Source organism: Poecilia mexicana, unplaced genomic scaffold (genome assembly GCF_051168715.1).
Source record: "Poecilia mexicana isolate PSO_F unplaced genomic scaffold, ASM5116871v1 scaffold_18, whole genome shotgun sequence".
NCBI lineage: Eukaryota > Metazoa > Chordata > Actinopteri > Cyprinodontiformes > Poeciliidae > Poecilia > Poecilia mexicana.
Genome location: NW_028263387.1, coordinates 3,060,248 through 3,077,516, shown reverse-complemented (window position 1 = coordinate 3,077,516; position 17,269 = coordinate 3,060,248). Strand labels below are relative to the sequence as shown.

Here is a 17,269-nt window from a genome sequence, read left to right as displayed (position 1 = left end):
TTTATGGAAAATGGAGAAAAGACGTGAAGGATCCGCTAAAGCCGCTCCAGTGAGAAGTGATTTAATTCAGGTTGAAGTCAAAACTTTTGCAGACCAGTTGAATTCTTCCACCTCAAGCTCTTGAGGAGAAACCACTTCTTTAAAAAAATATATTTTAACCTTATAGCATCCTCTATGTCTACAGTAGGTGACTGAGTTTTTTTTTTTTACACCAGAGGCAGGGGAAGTGATTAGAGCACTTGCATTCAACCATTTGGAGAGAGTGTCTCGACACAACAGGAAGTTGGGGCAATGACTTCTCATCCTGAGCCTGGTTCTGTGGAAGGTTTCTACATTGTACAAACTGTTGATTCCATTAAAAACTTAAATAAACTCAAGGAACAGCTCTGTCTCTCACAATTCCTATTGGAGGGCCACAAGACAGATAAATGTTGACCAATTGTGCATCAATTTGCTTATCTTCATCATTCTGCAAAAGCAAACTGAAATGATTTCAATAATTTGAGCTGTAATAACTTTTCTGATGGATCAGACAACTCAGACCATCTTTTACTGCCCTTCTTCATCAATAAGTGTTTGGTCACCAGTTCACCCGTTTTCTTTCCTTGGATCATCTTTATTTGATCCTGCAGAAAGAACACTTCATGGCAGTCACAGCTGTCCAGGCTGATCATCCTTTGTGGTCATAGTGAAAAATAATTGAATAATTTGGTAAACATATGTGTTGTTGATATGGAATGGCAGCATTCATTGGGAGTTGCATTTTTGAAAAACTGATTAAGTCAAGACTTCATCTTTTATTTGGCATTAGCCAAAGTCAACAAAATTCTTCTTCATTATTGGTTGCAAATGTTAACTCACGAGACCATTTGTGATTTCATTAATTTTTAATGAAACCAATACACATACATGTAATGAGACACAAATATTACACACTGCAGTTTTCAGAATATTTAAATAGATAAAAAATAGTCAGTATTTTGGTACAAATGCAGACATATCTCTAAAGGTGCAATGCTGTCATTAGCAATAGTAGCCCCTCACTTCGCTTCAGTTCAAATATAGAAAAATAAATAAACAATTTAGATATAAAAATGTTCTCACATAAAGTCAAACAGCCCCAGTATCAGTCATTATAAATAAGGGTGTCAGTGAATTGAACCATTGCTGAGACATGTAGAGTCACTGAGTGTCTCAGGTCTTCAGCTCAGATCATCATGAGGAGTTTCAAACAGTAGTAGTCACAGTGCAGGATGAGAGAAGATGTGCTGGATGTTACTGTTGAGGTTGGTTCAACTGACCCATGAAGAGAATAGCACCTGAAAAGAAACGAGAAAACAATCAGAACCAGTCTTCTCCACTGTTTTTATATATATATATATATATATATATATATATATATATATATATATATATATATATATATTTTATGGGAATAAATAAATATATTTAGGGCTGTTACCAGTTTGCTTATGCTGAATGAGGAAGAGGAAAGGTCGGTCCAGTGTGATTTCCTGAACTGCCATACGGGAGAACATGACAGCAGCTAACAAAGAGAAGAAGAGAAAAAACAAATTAAATCGATCAGTTAATCGATTCTGTTCACAAGAAACCTCAGTCTTATCACTGATCACTGTAGTGTGTTGTCTGCATGATCCAGCTGTCAGCATGAGAGGAACTCAGAGCTTTGCTTAAACTTTAGCTTATGTCTTATAATCTTAAACTGAAATGAGTGAAAGTTTTGAGAATATTATTTCTTACTCTCACTCCTACATCCAAAGGAAAGTTTGCACAAGGTATCTGTAACTACCTGTATCCGGCATGAGTGTATATTAACTTTGTGTTAAGATGCAATTTATGTTTGAAAGCATTAAAATGCATCTACTCTGACTTGGTTTGATTCTTGCTGTCAACAGATTGTCAGAGTTGAAATTACTACCAGAAGTCACAGGCTGACCCTGGATCCTTCATGTGTTTGGGAAAATCTCTGAACTCAAACTTTTGCAGCTCCGTTAAAAATGTCACAGTCGTGTGTGTGTGTGGTTGTGTGTGTGTGTGTGAGCTGGTGAATGAATGAAGACCATTGTAAATAGCTGCACCATTTATTTGTGCTCTGAAAAAATAATGGAGCTCCAACTTCAAAACATTGTGTTAATTTGTTACATGCAATTTAATTTATGTTTAACACATACAAACTTAATAAACTTAATGTATTTATTTGAATTTACTTAATTAGATTACTTGTAACAAATTAACTCAACATTTTTTTAAGTTAGATGGCCTGTTTTCTGTCTGTGTTATGAAATATTCAGTGAGCAGTCTACCTGTTACTGATGCTCCCTTGGTTCCACGCTCGTTCACCTCAATCTTCACCCTCTGCAGCACTTTTGAAATGCAAAGCTTCTCATCAGCTGGTAAACAAAAATGGAAACAGATTAGGCACAAAGTGTAAAAATCACCGTCTTTTATTTTGGTATAGAAAAGCTGCATAAATCAAAGCTACTCCACAAAAAAGCTGTTAATACGAAGCAGAATATGAAAAGAAGAGGCATTGCTGATTACAAACAATGTAATGAACTGCAAGTTAATAAGGAGTTTTACATTCATGTGGAACAAGAGTCCATGGATCAAAGTTTTAAACAAACATCAACTTACATGTTATCCGTGTGAAGTCAGCAGTAGCCAGGTTGAACATGTCTCCAAGTCCCATTTTAAGTAAAGCACTCTTCATATTTATGTCAGAATTTAGAGAAAACCTGAAGAAACACACATTCTTTAGTTTGTTAACGGATGTTTAATATGTGACAAGAGAAACAAACGAACGTAGCCCATGGCCACAGCCCTTCTTCCTCACCTGGGTAGAGCCAGCTGTCTGTTGACCTGCCTCAGCTCTGACCTCCACTGCTGAATCTTCTGGCTGCTCAGATCTGCACTGAGGACACTCAGAGGAATTTCAGGCTCAAAGGGTGATACCAGGAGCATACTCAGTGAGTCGCCTTCATATGGTACCTCTATCACATCGTAATCCACCCCATCAGCAGTTACAAATTCACCTGAGGATTTAGAAGGAATGAAAAGGTTCAATTTTGAGTTTGGGTTGGGAAGAACAAATAAAGACGTTTTTTTCTAGAACCTGCAGTTTGGATCATTGGCATGGCATACCATAGTTGAAGAGGTTTGTGAGTTTCATCATGTGCACAGGAACAGTGCTGCCATTGGCACAATGGAACATTCTCTCCTGTGTTAGTTTGGGGTCAAAGGGAACTTTCCATAGGCGCTGGAAGTGGAGAGCGTTAAGGAAGACCAGGCGCGTCTCATCGTCCAGGGATCCAGAGGACAAGAACTCTGGGATGGCACCTACAGGAAGGAAGATTACATTCCACTTAGCTGTTTATATAAAACACTTCACTAACCATAAGATACTTCAGGGACTGGTGCTGTGGAAGGGGCTGCCTGTCTCTCCTTGACTGTTGGGATAGACCCCAGTCCAGTTCTACCATCATGAACAGAACTTTGTTGAAATTTACTGAACTGTCTGTGAACTTGTGTCCTTAAAGGTTTCTCAGTATACTTTTTCTTTTCTCTTAGCATCTATGTTTTTGTTGTATTATTGATTTCCTTGATATGTGCCTGAAATGTCAAGGTATTTGATCAATCTGTCACCTATCAGAAGCTGTGATGAAAGAAACTCTGGGCATAAGAGTTTCTGTGCCCTAAATCTTGGTCTTCTACTTTTAACCGGTACTCCAAGAGTTCTACCTCTCTGAAGATGATTGATAGCTGTTAACAGACAGACAGTACCTGCAGTGTGATCTGAGACCCACGCATTGATAATGCTGACAGCCTGTTCTGGTTTGGTGAAATCCATCTGGTGGGGGTGCGTCTGGAAGGTCTTGGCCAGAGCCCGGCGGAATCGCTTCTCCAGACTCATCTTCCGCTCCACCATCACCCCGCTGGCTATCTCCACCCCATCCTCACTTGACAGATCGCGTTGCAGGAGGCGCTGCTGCCGAGGCATTCCCCGCCCTGCAAGAGAAGCATTTTTGGTTTAGCTGACACAAAACCATAACGTGCCCTGGACATGCTAGAAGGAGATAAAAGAGGGGAGGCAGCAAATGGCTAAGTCCAATCTCAGAGTGCAATATTTCTCACAAAACAAGAGCTTGTTGACTTGATTAGATGTCCTCACCTTAAATGGATGCAGTTATAGATTTTTGAGATACACGTTTAGGTTAATGTTACAGTCGATCTAACAGACCTGAAGTACTTCAGGACTTTAGCATTTCTGCACTTCATTTATTTACCACTCACCTTGCAGAGAAAAGCCCATAGCTGCTGTCAAAGCCCTTTGTGTGTTTCCATTCGCGCCAAGCTGAACCATGGCCATAATGCTCGCCATGCCATAGGGGGAGAACGCCAGGTTTGTGTCTGCAGCGTCCGTAGCGAGCTGAGAGAAAACCTTCAGTCCGAAATCTGTCTGCTTTTCTTGCAGAGACCCCAGGGCCCCTCTGCTGAGGGCCAGCAACACAAATATGCTCACACAGATCATGCTGGGGAGACAGAACCAGAAAAAAATCTGTGGTTGGCTGCATAAAAACTGAATGTTTGTATAAAACACTCACGTCTTCAACTGACGGCACACTACACTGTTTAAACTACTCTGACTCATCCTAACACACACCTGTAAAATATTACAGACATGGGAACATCTAATAAAACTGACGTGAGATTCCAAAAGAAAAGATTTTTTAAAATTGAGTATGAATTCCCAAAAGTTATAAATATGTTAGTTTGAAACAGTATTATAAATCTGTGGTATCTTACATTGTTCAGCACTGATAAAAAACTCTCCTCAATCTTTATGGTTAAAAGACGGAAGATTTTATAACAGGAGCAATAAAATAAAAAATCTATATCAGTAATATGACAATAAACATTCTAAATCAGTGCATTTTTTTCTTTTATCAAAATATATTTTTTAACTTATTCCTTCTTAGAAATACATAGCTGAGCATGGGTGTGAGACACACCCACATTCGTGTGTGTTCAGCTTATTTCTATGGTCAAGGTTTCTGCGCATTCAAATTCAAACAAAGGCCACAGACAGTGGTCGTATTTATGGAGATGAACTTCTGTTTCAGAGTGTACAACAAAGAAATATAATGGGAAAAAATGTGCAACATGTCGCAAAAAAGCACTAAAGATATTTCTGGAAAATGCTAACTAATTGTTTTATTTGAAATGACAGATTTCAAATACAACCATCTAAACATCTGCCAGTGTTGATTTAAGTGTGATTCTTACCTTTTGCTTGGATTCAGAAAGAAAACTAGAGCTGTCTGCTGCTGCTGCTGCTGCTGCTTCACTCTGAAGAACTGAACCAATCTGTCTTTTGTACTGTAGGCAGTAGGCATGATCCCGCCCCACTCCTCAACACAAACACACTTGCACACACACGTACACGCAGAAAAGCCATTAGAGACTCTGACATCATCTGATGCTGTCTGGAGAGACTTCCTCTCTACGAACACACAACCTTTCCGATGTCTCTGCTGACTAAAGCATGACAGAGGATATGGAAAGTTGGATAACTGTTTTTTGAACTTGCACGAATCACTGTGCCCCTGTGAGTCATGCAGGAGAAATGGACGGGAAATTCATGGATTTTCTTTGTCCCTGAACATCTGAAAAAAGATAAAAGTTGCTGAACTGATGAATAAATAAACTGTCTGACAGTTTGGTGCTCCGTCATTACATTCTCAATGGAAAGCGCACGGCCATGCCTTGAATGATTTTGTTTTTCCTTTTTTAGTTATTAAATTCTTGATGCATTTATTTGTTGGTATTGTCAAGATGAATGCCACCATATGTGATTTTTCAAGTTTAAAAGAACCCAAATAGAAAATGAAAGTGCGTTTAGATCATTTTTGGAGCATCTGATACTTAAGTTCAGGGATTTTTTTTTCTTAACCCAAAACAGTTTTTGCCACCTGGAGTAGACTGCAGCACGTCGCCTTTAACTAGATCCAGTAGAGGGGCTGCCCAAAACCCAACAGGCACACACACATGTTAACCCCCCACCATTCTTACACCAATTCACCCAACATAAACACACACAACAATGGACGTCATATTCCCACTTGGACTCCCCAAACAAACTCTGTACTGCCAGATCCAGGTAGCATCTCCTCAATGGGACGACATATCCCAAAAAGAAGAGATGGGTCCCTTCTTTATGGGGTGGAGGGGAGCAGACCACCCAAACCTCCGCAGCAGTCTGGACTTCAGCTGGACACCGCCTAAAACCAGCAGTAAGAAAACCAGCAGATCTGTGTGAAAGTGTCATTAAACACCATGCAAGGAAAAAAAAACCCTCACCAACTCTCCCCTCAGCACAAAGATGAAAAAACAAAGACCAGCAGCAACTGGTCAGTGCAGGGACTTTCTGTTAGATCTACCCAGAGTATTACAACACACACATGTGGCCACAGATACACACACCCCAGTCCATTAGACCCATGGAGAGCAACATGTTCAAAATGCCAGCCAGATATTGTTAAACAATTTTTATTTTATTTATTTAACCTTTATGTAACCAGGTAATTTTCAACGATGACACGTTCTGAAAACATTTAAACATTACATAACAGAATACAGAAGATTATCGTAAAACAGAGGGAAAAAATTATAGTATATTTATACTGACTAAACATACTATAACACATGAGCCAACAGTGTTTAAAAGTGGGTCCATTGATCATGTACTGTGGTTTTTAGTGAGTTGATAATGGTTGATATTAAAGTTTGCGTTCTGACTAAAGAAGAAACTAAAGAAGAGCTGCAAAATAATTAAAACAAAAATCTCATCTCAGCAAACACACATATTCTGAGTAGCTTTCTCTGACAAATATGAAATTTTCTTGCTCTTTACATGCGAAACAGGTAAGGCAGGTAATGTAATATTCAGGTTGACTTCCCTGACCACATGCAGAATCACACGCTAGAAACATGCTAAAAGGTTAGAGGGTTAATTTACAGAATTTTCACATAGAATGAGAAATGTGCTGATGTTCTTCTGTTTGTTCTGAAGATCCAGGAGCCGTTTTGTTTGGAGGATGACTGGATGAATTATGCAGAATGATGAGCTGCTCTGACTAATCATGAATTTTTCCTGTTTCCTGCATACAGTAAAGTTCCAAGAGTTCTAGTTATTTGTGGGGAATCAACTGTACTGCATCTGTGTTACAGCTATCTTGTCCATTGTCACTTTGAGAATAATACGACAGAACGTGTCACAATGTTTTGTAATATTACTCACTGATACAAGCAGACAGGATAGAGAACATGAACCGATGCTCAGAACTTTGAATGTTGATCACCATTCACAGCTCAGCTCAAACAAACCAGTTTGAATTTGGTCTCATCTACAAACTTGTGAATTTGACAAATTTGTTCGCAGAATGTGTTCATTGACAAACACATTAAGATTATAAAATGCAGGGGTTCAGCACATAAGGAGGCCTTAGTCCTTGGTGCGGCTGTCGCAGGTTTGATTCCCGGCCTGGGGATGTTTGTCACATGTCTTCCCTCTCTCTTTACCTACTTTACTGTCTTAGCACTTTCAAATGAAGGCTACTAGAAAAGAACTTAAAAAGGAGAATTGTAATATGCTTGGGACCTTGTATTTCCGGACAGAGCATGTTTCCACAATTACAGCATGACTTGAACACACCATCCTTCCTGTCTTCCTGTAAATCTGAAATCTGTTTATCTGTAAAAGACAATGCAAAAAAAATCATCTGGATTGTTTGGGTTTCTGCTGCTCAGGTAGCATCTTCTAATGTTCCTAACTTGTCAAGACTGGTCTTGATAAGTATCAGTCATAAGCAGAAGACTGGAACCGGGACATTTCATTACTCACTCAAATTACTGAGCATGTCTGTCCTAGCAGGAGTCCTTAGTAAAAACTCATCAACCTGGTGAGGAACCTGGACAGCTTGGAGGTAGAATATTTGATGTGGTTGTATGACTCGATGTGATCTGCTGGGTTATTTTTTTGTTTTTTTTTAGATAGAAACACCTTTAAATAATTAACTGAGCCTGCTGTACAGTTTAATAACCAGGATAACTGGAGTGTTTTATGTGCGATTGAATTGAAGGGATTTTTTCTAAGTGCCTCGAGACGACAGTTGTTAATTGACAACATATAAATAAACTGAGCTGAAATTGAACTGGCACTTTTTACTTGTAGAGAACAATTTTATTATTTATCCAAGCTTTGTGGGTCAGTTCCCTCAAGCAATGTCATCAGAAATCCTTCAACAAAGTTCACATTGATACTCTTCACAGTATATATTTATCGTATGCTGCCATGTTGTATATACATGTTGCACATCTTTGCATGGACATGGTGTTTTGGGGAAGAGTTATTACCGCATTCTAAAGCATAGATTTTAGGCCTGAGCTGACCCAAAATTCAGGCCGAGTCGAGAGAAAAGTAATCAGCTTGATGGTGAGTTCAGGGTGCGGTGGTCCTCGCGCTTCTGTGGTGTGTTTTTTAGCCTTATATGTACAGCACAGAGAAATTTAAACGAGAATGCTCCCTATAAAAGTTATGTTAATCTACTTGCTGCAGTCTAAACAGAGGAGCAGGCAGTCTACTCTGCTAAGGAAAGAAAGAAATGAAGGTGCAGAAGTTCATCAGACTGTAACAACTCAATCACTTCCCAGGTGATTTGCGCTTGACTCACCCTGCAGTTACAACAAGCAACAACATGGAGCTGGAAGATGTTACACAAAAACTAAAATGGGAGAGGTTACAATCCTTATTCAAAGTGTAACCAAAAAACAAAAGCAGAAATACCTTAATTTATGTAACATATTGCATCTATTTCAGGCTCAGGCAGATAATTAAAGTTAGTTTGCAATAGTTAGTTGCTAAGAATATGCCTGAAAGATATATTATTAAAAACTAAAAAATTAAATGTTACTTCAAATTTTTAATCTATTCTTTCAGATATGGTCATTGCCTGAACCATAATTATATTGTTTGCTCAGTTCTACTTATAGAACATATAGTCCTGTTTTTTCAAACATCATAGCCTAAATTCTGCAAATTAAATTAAAAAAAAAAAACAAATCAAAATGAACAGAAAAGATTTAAAAGGAAACCTTAGTTTAAAAATAAAAAACATTAAAGGGGCTGTATTATGCAAAAATTAGTACTTTCAATAGATTAAAAAATTTGATCCAATAATCACACTCTGGCGCTGCAGTTAATCACTACTAATCATAATTAAGCACTATGTCTAAGTTGTAAACTTAAAATATAAATATGCTTGCGGCTGTGCAAGTCCTTCCTGCTGCACTTCAACCAATTAATATGCAAACTCATTTTTCATGAGTGTGTGTAGCAGAAAGCAGGTAATGCCGTCACCCAGAACTCAATTCTGACTAAAGGAAACTTACTCCACTACATGCATACAAGTAGGAAATTTGTTCCAGAGACAAAAAACAGATACGATTTTATTTTCCAGTTGTTGCCAATTGGGCTTTTCTTTACAACATTTACTGGATTTTAGAAGGTGTTTATATATCTTAACATTACCTCTCAAGGTAATTTTTTGCCAAAAGTGACTTTGGCAACAAAAAAAAGAACAAAAAAACCCATCAAATTTAGGACTGTGAGCATACTGAAGTTCCTGTCATTGTGTGTCAGAAAAGCACAAAACCTGTCAGTTCTTTTGAAGCCCTGCAGATCAACAAGCAGCTGATTCATGTAAGAAGAATCCCTTTTTTCAGCAGTTCTGCTGCAACGGAGGTCACCCTGCTGTTCATTCAGTTCACTTTCCCTTCATTGTCAAGAGAGATAATCAACATTCTTACTGCAATATGGAAAAACTTCCACATCCCCCAGGATCTGATAGATTCCATAAAAGGCTGTGAAGGGGAACTTGGTTGGTACCACCCACTCATGTCTCTGTGTGTTTATTCACTGGGGCTCACCACATCCATTGTGTGTCCTTTTCTCCCAGACACCTAAAACATGATGATCATTGAAAAGTTATTTTTGAGATAATGTGAGGGTCTATTGAGCTTTAAGTGTATATCTGCTGTTGTTGATGGAAGTGATGAAGGCAGAGGATGAGAAGTAGTCTTTGGCTGTCAAGTGATTATTTAGGAGGTTTAAACTGGCAGGTGGAGCTATTATTTGCCAGATGATGAGAAATTAATCCCATCAACATAAAGGAACTTGGATATACAATAATCTCAGGAAGATATTACCAAATGCAAGCCTTGTTATGGCTAGATGATTAATTTTATGTAATTTCTTATCCTCCAATGGGAACACCTTAAATTTGGAGAGTTTGATGTGTAAGAGCGACTAATCCAACAGCCAAAAAATTATCTGGAGGTTTTCAACTGTTTTAGGGTCATGTTGATGAACTGAATCCTAAAATCACATTGGTTTTGCTCAATCAGGTCAACTTTCTGAACTTTGGAGCAACATGAGCATCAAAATGCAGGACTTGTTCTCACATCTGGAGAATCTGATCAATGAGTGATGAGTAGGAGGAGAGATTCCATCAGGACAGGACATGTTCAATTCACATGTAATTAACAGTAATTATTATTCAATTTACAGAAATCCAAGTTTGTAACATTTAATTAATACACTCTGTGAGCAACAATTTTTCTTACAAAACCAGTTTTGGATGAAAAATATTAATGGAAATGAACTGATGATGTCATAACAATGTCATCAATTTAGTCAGAAGATCAGGTTTTTCGAAATCAAATAAGAATAAAAACCTGACCTGATTGGGAAACACAGATCTCATTTTTGGAATAAGTTGTGCAAAAATAGTCCTAACTCAGTTGAAAAACAAAGACAACTTCCAAAGAATCATTTTTTGTAACCCAGTGTTATGTACTTTCATATTACATTGAGTGAAACATTTCAAGTCTTTATTTTTTGGTACTTTTGATGATTATCATTTACAGACAATAAAATTCTAAAATTCATTCTCTCAGAAAATGTGAACATTACATAAGGCCCTGTCCCTCCGCCGCCCTCTGGAACAGATTTTTACCTTATCTCTGTTCCACAGACTCAGTGACACTGAGCAGAAGAATGCAGAAAGCCCGCTTCCAGATGCTGGAAGGTTTCTGGAAATGAATCCATCCCATTTTTGTAGATGATCTGTTCAGTGATGTTGATTGTATTCTCTTAATTTAACATTTTATGCTGGAAAAGGTGATGAGGTAATGTTTGTTTTATTTGTGTCTCTGAAATTAACACTTCAAACGCTCATTCAAATATTTAGAACAAATGCGAAATGTAAATTTGCCAGCATCTTGTTTTAGAAGAGAAGCTGTTCTAAAAGTGACTAAGCAGAGCTGAATCCTGTTCCCTCTCTGATGAATCACCGGCCCTTTAACCACAGAAATCTTTCCTCTGCTGTTTCTCCTGCTTTCCTTGACAACCGAAAGAGAAACTTTTCAGATCTGTTAGCAGAGCTCAGGAATTGGCCTTGTGTCATGGTTCCTCAAATAGCTGTTGTCAGCAAACATCAATGCTTTTAGCAAAAGTGAAGGGGGGGTATCACTGAAAACCACAAAATTGTTTCTGCAGAACAAAGGAAAACATCAAATAACTGAAATATGCTGCTGTTGCGCTTTGTATGTTTACCCAACCCAACACACACCAGGATTACTTAACTTTCCGTGTTACCCCAACCCGCCTTTTCTGTCATGGAAAAGCCATTTACATTAATCAAAGAAATATTGTGTAAGTAGTGAGATTTTATCCACAACCTCTATAAAGGATGTTTGTGTTTTCCAGGTTCAAGGAAAAGACATTTCAAAGGAAACTAATTAAATTCAAGTCCTGTTCAGTCTGTAGCCTATGGAAGAGGATTAGGGTCATTGAAAAAAAAAAAAAAGAATTCTGTCTTTAATCTCAGAATTCTGTCTTTAATCTCAGAATTCTGACTTTAATCTCAGAATTCTGACTTTAATCTCAGAATTCTGACTTCTGAGATCAAAGTCAGAATTCTTTATTTTCTGTGGCCCTAAACTTCTTCCATAGGGCCATAGACCTAAAAACACAAAACATGAAAAGTAATAATAAAAAAAAAAATCAATGTTAATGAAACTAATAAAGCTGCTAAAAACTGCTTGCAGAAGTGGCCATCTAGCACTATACAGATTGTAAATTAAGAAATACAGACTTATTTCACAAATTAAAATTTTATTGAAAACTCCATTTATTTCAGGAACTTTAAGTGAAACATCATATGGATTAATACACAAAAGGTATTTATTTCGGTTAATCATGATGAATTTCTGCTTACAGTTAACGAAATCATAACATTTGCAATTAAAATATTACATTGAACCAATAAAACAAAAAACATTTTATACATAAATGTACACTTAATGAAAATTATGTTTAAAAGTACTTTTAATCTGACAAATCAGTCTCATTGGAATGCATGTTCTAGTTTATTGAATGTACTTTTTTGAAAATGCTTGTGAGGAGCAGTCATGGCAACAGACACTGAGTTTGAAAAACAAGTTTAATTTATGGACTCCAGATGTGGTAGCAGACGATCGACCGCCAAGACCTAAACATGCCTGGAACATACAGTAGGTATGTGATAACATTTACTCTGTGTTGACCAGAACCCTCTAGAAGAGATGCTGTCCAGTGATCAGTAAGACTTCACTGTGATTGGGTGACGGTTTCCTCATGATTTGGTTGTACTGCTTCAGGCTGCAGTTTGCAATAAGACTTTGTTGTTCAATCATAGTCCAGCATTTAGAGTCTTATTCCTGAAGCAACACCACACCAACATGAGGACACTGATAGAAGACACCATACCTGTATTCCCACTAAAGTCAAACAGCCAGCGAGTGTAATGCCTTGCTGGCCTTACACACATTGCATAATCACTTCATTCTTCTCATTTCATTTAGTGATGATTTGGCTCCAGTGGCAGCTGGCTACGCCGGAGCAGATACAGCCATGGACTCTGAGAACCAAGGTCCAAAGGCACATTTCCCCCACCACACCAAGCTCCCAGTCCTGACACTCAGAACCACCACTGCACCAGTGGTAGAGAAAATGCTCCTGCTCCCAGTCTCCAAATCCAGACAGTGAACCAACAACAGGGGTGTGGAAAGACACCAGGCCTCCCTGCGCCCACTCAGATGAGGTAATTCTGTTTTCTGGATGTGGGAGGACACTTTCCGGCCCAACGTTCTCTCAGAGTGGGATCTGGAATACAGATGTGTTCGCTGTTGCGGTTCATCTCCTTCAACAAACAAATGACTTCATCTGCACAACAATGTCCTGCTGTTGATTCAAAGCCAACCCAAGGCACAAACAAACCAAGCTCCAGCTCTGGGAGCCAAACCATCAGGGGCCACCCATAAAAGCTTGGATTTTAGCAAGAAAGCAATTTCAGCATAGGCAATTTTTTTTTAATTAAACTTATAATATATACATAATAATATAAGATTTAAAGGTTATGTCAAGTTTACTTTGAAAAAGTTAAAAGTAGAATCTTTGTTTATTTTCTTAAAATGGTTACTGTCATGTTGTAAAGTTTGAAAGAGGACCCAGAATCAAAAACCCTCCGTGATGATGATGAGCTTTAACGACCAGAAAACAAAGAGAGCTTTGAGACAAGAAGATCAGGACACGGAACCCAGAGGAGTGCAACAGAAGAGTCCTGCAAGGATAAAAAACAAGTTTCAGTTCTATACTGTTAACCGTTCCTGCTCAGTCTGCTGACCATGGTCAGAAGACACAGGGGAGATCTTCCTCCAGGGCCGAAGTCTCTACTTCGTGGTTAACTCCCTCACTCGCTCTGAACATAAACCACGCAGTGGCATGGAGGTGGTTGGAGGTTAACTTTAATAGCTCTGGCTAACAGCTAAAGGCTGCACTAGACTTTTCTTAGTAGCCGCTGCTCCGGTCGTTGTTTACACTCATTCCGCCACACATACCATCTCTCTCTCGCTCCTTAAGCATGCGGGTTTCAGCACTGTATTCCAGTTTTTAAAAGTCTATTAATACAAAATAATTTAGCTAACCCTACAATCTGCAAATTTAGCAGATCAACTGCAATCTGCTAAATTAGAAAGAAAACTTTGATTCAAACTTTGTTTGATAAGTATGTAAATTGGAATAGATTAGATTGACTTTTTCAACAAAACGTCTTGAGATGACATGTTTTGTGAATATAATTGAACTGAATTGAACTTTAACTGAACTTTGTTTCTGTCTGTTTGTTGATTCTGTTAAACGTTCTCCATGGTGGACCTGTTGCTAATAAACTCTTTTGTTTTTACTCTGAACTCATGGTACATTAGTGGAAACCATCACTACTGCAACACATCGCACCATCAGCCCTTCTGACCAACACTTTTGTTCTGCCGTCCAAAAATACGTCTTAGGTTTATTGGCCTCTATAAATTGTCTTCAGTCATCGGTACATGAATGCATTGTTGTGCTGCTGCTGGATGGACCAGCTACCTGATGTAGGGTGGAAACTACCCCACGCCTGTTGACAGTTGGAGGAAGGCTGCATGAGACCAAAAAATAAATAAGCATATACAGAAAAAAGTGGAAACACATCTCAACATGTTTTACCATTTTTATAGACTGGCCCACCAGTCACAGAGTATTATAATATTGAGGACTTGGCTTATTTTATATAAATAATCAAAGAGACAACTGGATGATTCAAATCAACATATCTTATTTTTTTAGTCTGTAAACAACTCTGTCACTACTATTATGCTGATTAGTCCCTTCTGTTGTGTTCCTGCTTCTCTTGTTAATTTTTACAAACATCATCATGTGGATTTCTTTAGAAAAGACAAAGTTAAATAGTAAAATGAGGTGGGGATATTTTTACAGGAGGAAGTTACATTGTTTTGTTGTTAGTGACTTTGGCCTATGATTGTTTTGTTATGACAAGGCAGAGAATTAAAAGAACATTATGTTTGTTCCAAATGATGACTGTTGTACTAATAGAGTAAGTATGTGGTTAGGGAATAGGAAGCCCAAAAAAAGCCTGTTTTTCGGATAAGAACCAGGAAGTTACTCATGGAAACCATAACTACTACACACTGAAGATGTGTGTGCTTCTATTTTAAGAACATTGATGAACGGAAAGTTGAAACGTTTCTGTCTTTTCAGCCTAAAGGGAGAAAAAAGAACCTTTACAGTCTCAAATGAATCACAGATGTCTCTGCTCTCCATGACAACATGTTTTTTTTGTGTGTTCCTGCAAGGAGGACTTTCAGGATTGGGTCTTGGGGATTTGGTAGTGGAGCGCTAGGGGAGTGATTTTGCCATTAAAAATGTGACTAAATATAGTGCCCTGCAAAGGGATTTTTATTGCTGCTAAGTTACACAATTTAATGTACAACCCTAATCGTCTTCAATGCATTCATATGTCATTCAGGTACTGCTTCTTACAAAGAAATGCTTTCAGCTAAGAAAGTTTTATGCCACTTTAAAACTCACACTGAGAGTTCACAAGTCAGAAAGGACAAGCACTTTATTATTTCAACATTTCCAATAGATGTTTTTAAGCAAAACTTTGCTTACATTTAAATCTAAATTTTCTTAGCATTGATCAGCCAGCATGCCTAGGTGGGACCCATGTGGGGGAAAGGAGGGCTGACATATGGGTCCCATATGGGTTTGTCCGCGGGTTCCACGATGGCCCCACATGGGTTTGCCCATGTAGGGCCACAGCCCACATGGGCCCTACATGGGCCCTAAATGGACAAACCCATGTGGGCCACCACCATATAGGGCCCATGCAGGGCCCATGTGGGCTCTGGCCCTACATGGGCAAACCCATGTGGGGCCATCATGGAACCCGCGGACAAACCCATATGGGACCCATATAGTCTGCCCTCCTTTTCCCCACATGGGGCCCACCTAGGCATGCTGGCAGTTTTTCAATTAGCAATACCATCCCATTGTTTGTCTAGTTCTGCTCATAAAATCTGTCATTCTTGACTTAGTTTGAAATCTTCATTAAAGGTTACTAATCAAAGCTTTTAAGCACAAAATGTTTCCACTGGATACAGACTGGAGGAACATGCTAACCAAGAGTGTATTGGTCAAAAGGTCCTGTGCAACTTGGCTTCATTGTTTATTTTTATCATATATGGAATTATCAATAGATTTGCTTATTTAAATGGTTGAAACAGTTTTTCTGCATTCCACATTAGGTATATTTGATTTTGAAATATTACACTTTTAAAACTATTTTATGTTGCTTTTACTTTTTTAGTTGAATTAGTGCGACTTTTTATACAGGTTTTTTTTAAGGTTTTTATTTATTACATTTACTCCCAATTATGAAAGGCTTGGTCCTCTATGCCGGAATTATTATTGGCCATTTTTAAAAATACTCACAATTTTATATATTAAAAAAATCCTAATTACTAAATCTGTGTTCCTTTCCAGGGCTATCACACCTATATTTATGATACAGTAACTGGCATATCTGGTTAAAATATTCTTTTTCTGTCGTATCTTTTAACCTTGGATTGGACCCGTACAACTGTGACCTGTTATTTATAACTAGTAACATCTGAAAGACCAATTATGGCTGCTTTGACGACGAACGTAAACGTTTTTCATAATTTAGACAGAGCTTGTCAACGAGCTGAAAGGACACTGGCGAATGTAAGTACGTACCTCCAACTCGCCACATGTCGGAGGTAGTCAACCGACGATCATAAAATATGAACCGAAGATCATAAAATAAAATCAACATCATAAAAATGTGCAATGAACTGGAACTACTCTACGCTATGAATGTTGATAAGTAGTACCATTGTCATGTGACGACAACGGCGCCGTGGCTTAGTTGGTTAAAGCGCCTGTCTAGTAAACAGGAGATCCTGGGTTCGAATCCCAGCGGTGCCTTTTCCGTTTCACAGTTAATTTCGTTCGGTGATTTGTGTTCTGTTCTTTTCAATGAAAAACCTTTCCTTTAACTTCTAGTTTTCTTTTTTATAATACAACACGCAATATCTCCGACGCTCCATTTTGACTGCTATGTGCTGTATTGAGGAGCCGCCTTATGGAGTCAGTCGAGAAAGTAAATACAGTCAAAGCACATTCTGCTTGGTTGTTCGTAGGTTCTGAGCTTCTACTTGCTGCAGCAGACAGCAAGTATTCATTAATCAATAGTAAAATATTGATAAAGAGGTTTTACCATTAACCTCA

At 38.3% G+C, this 17,269-nt stretch overlaps 1 protein-coding gene and 1 non-coding gene across 2 annotated transcripts; one reads left to right on the top strand and one right to left on the bottom strand.

The window, feature by feature from the left end:
* Window positions 1-868: 868 nt before the first annotated feature.
* serpine1 (serpin peptidase inhibitor, clade E (nexin, plasminogen activator inhibitor type 1), member 1) lies at window positions 869-5,390 on the bottom strand. Its single transcript, XM_014998130.2, has 9 exons — window positions 5,305-5,390; window positions 4,312-4,550; window positions 3,802-4,026; window positions 3,163-3,357; window positions 2,855-3,053; window positions 2,656-2,756; window positions 2,325-2,411; window positions 1,463-1,546; window positions 869-1,319 (listed from the first exon to the last, which is right to left on the bottom strand). Exons 2-9 carry the CDS (start codon window positions 4,547-4,549, stop codon window positions 1,276-1,278), a joined length of 1,173 nt encoding a protein of 390 aa, XP_014853616.2. The 5' UTR covers window position 4,550; window positions 5,305-5,390; the 3' UTR covers window positions 869-1,275.
* Window positions 5,391-16,892: 11,502 nt separating this feature from the next.
* trnat-agu (transfer RNA threonine (anticodon AGU)) lies at window positions 16,893-16,966 on the top strand. Its single transcript has one exon. It is a non-coding gene; the product is annotated as a tRNA-Thr (tRNA).
* Window positions 16,967-17,269: the final 303 nt, after the last annotated feature.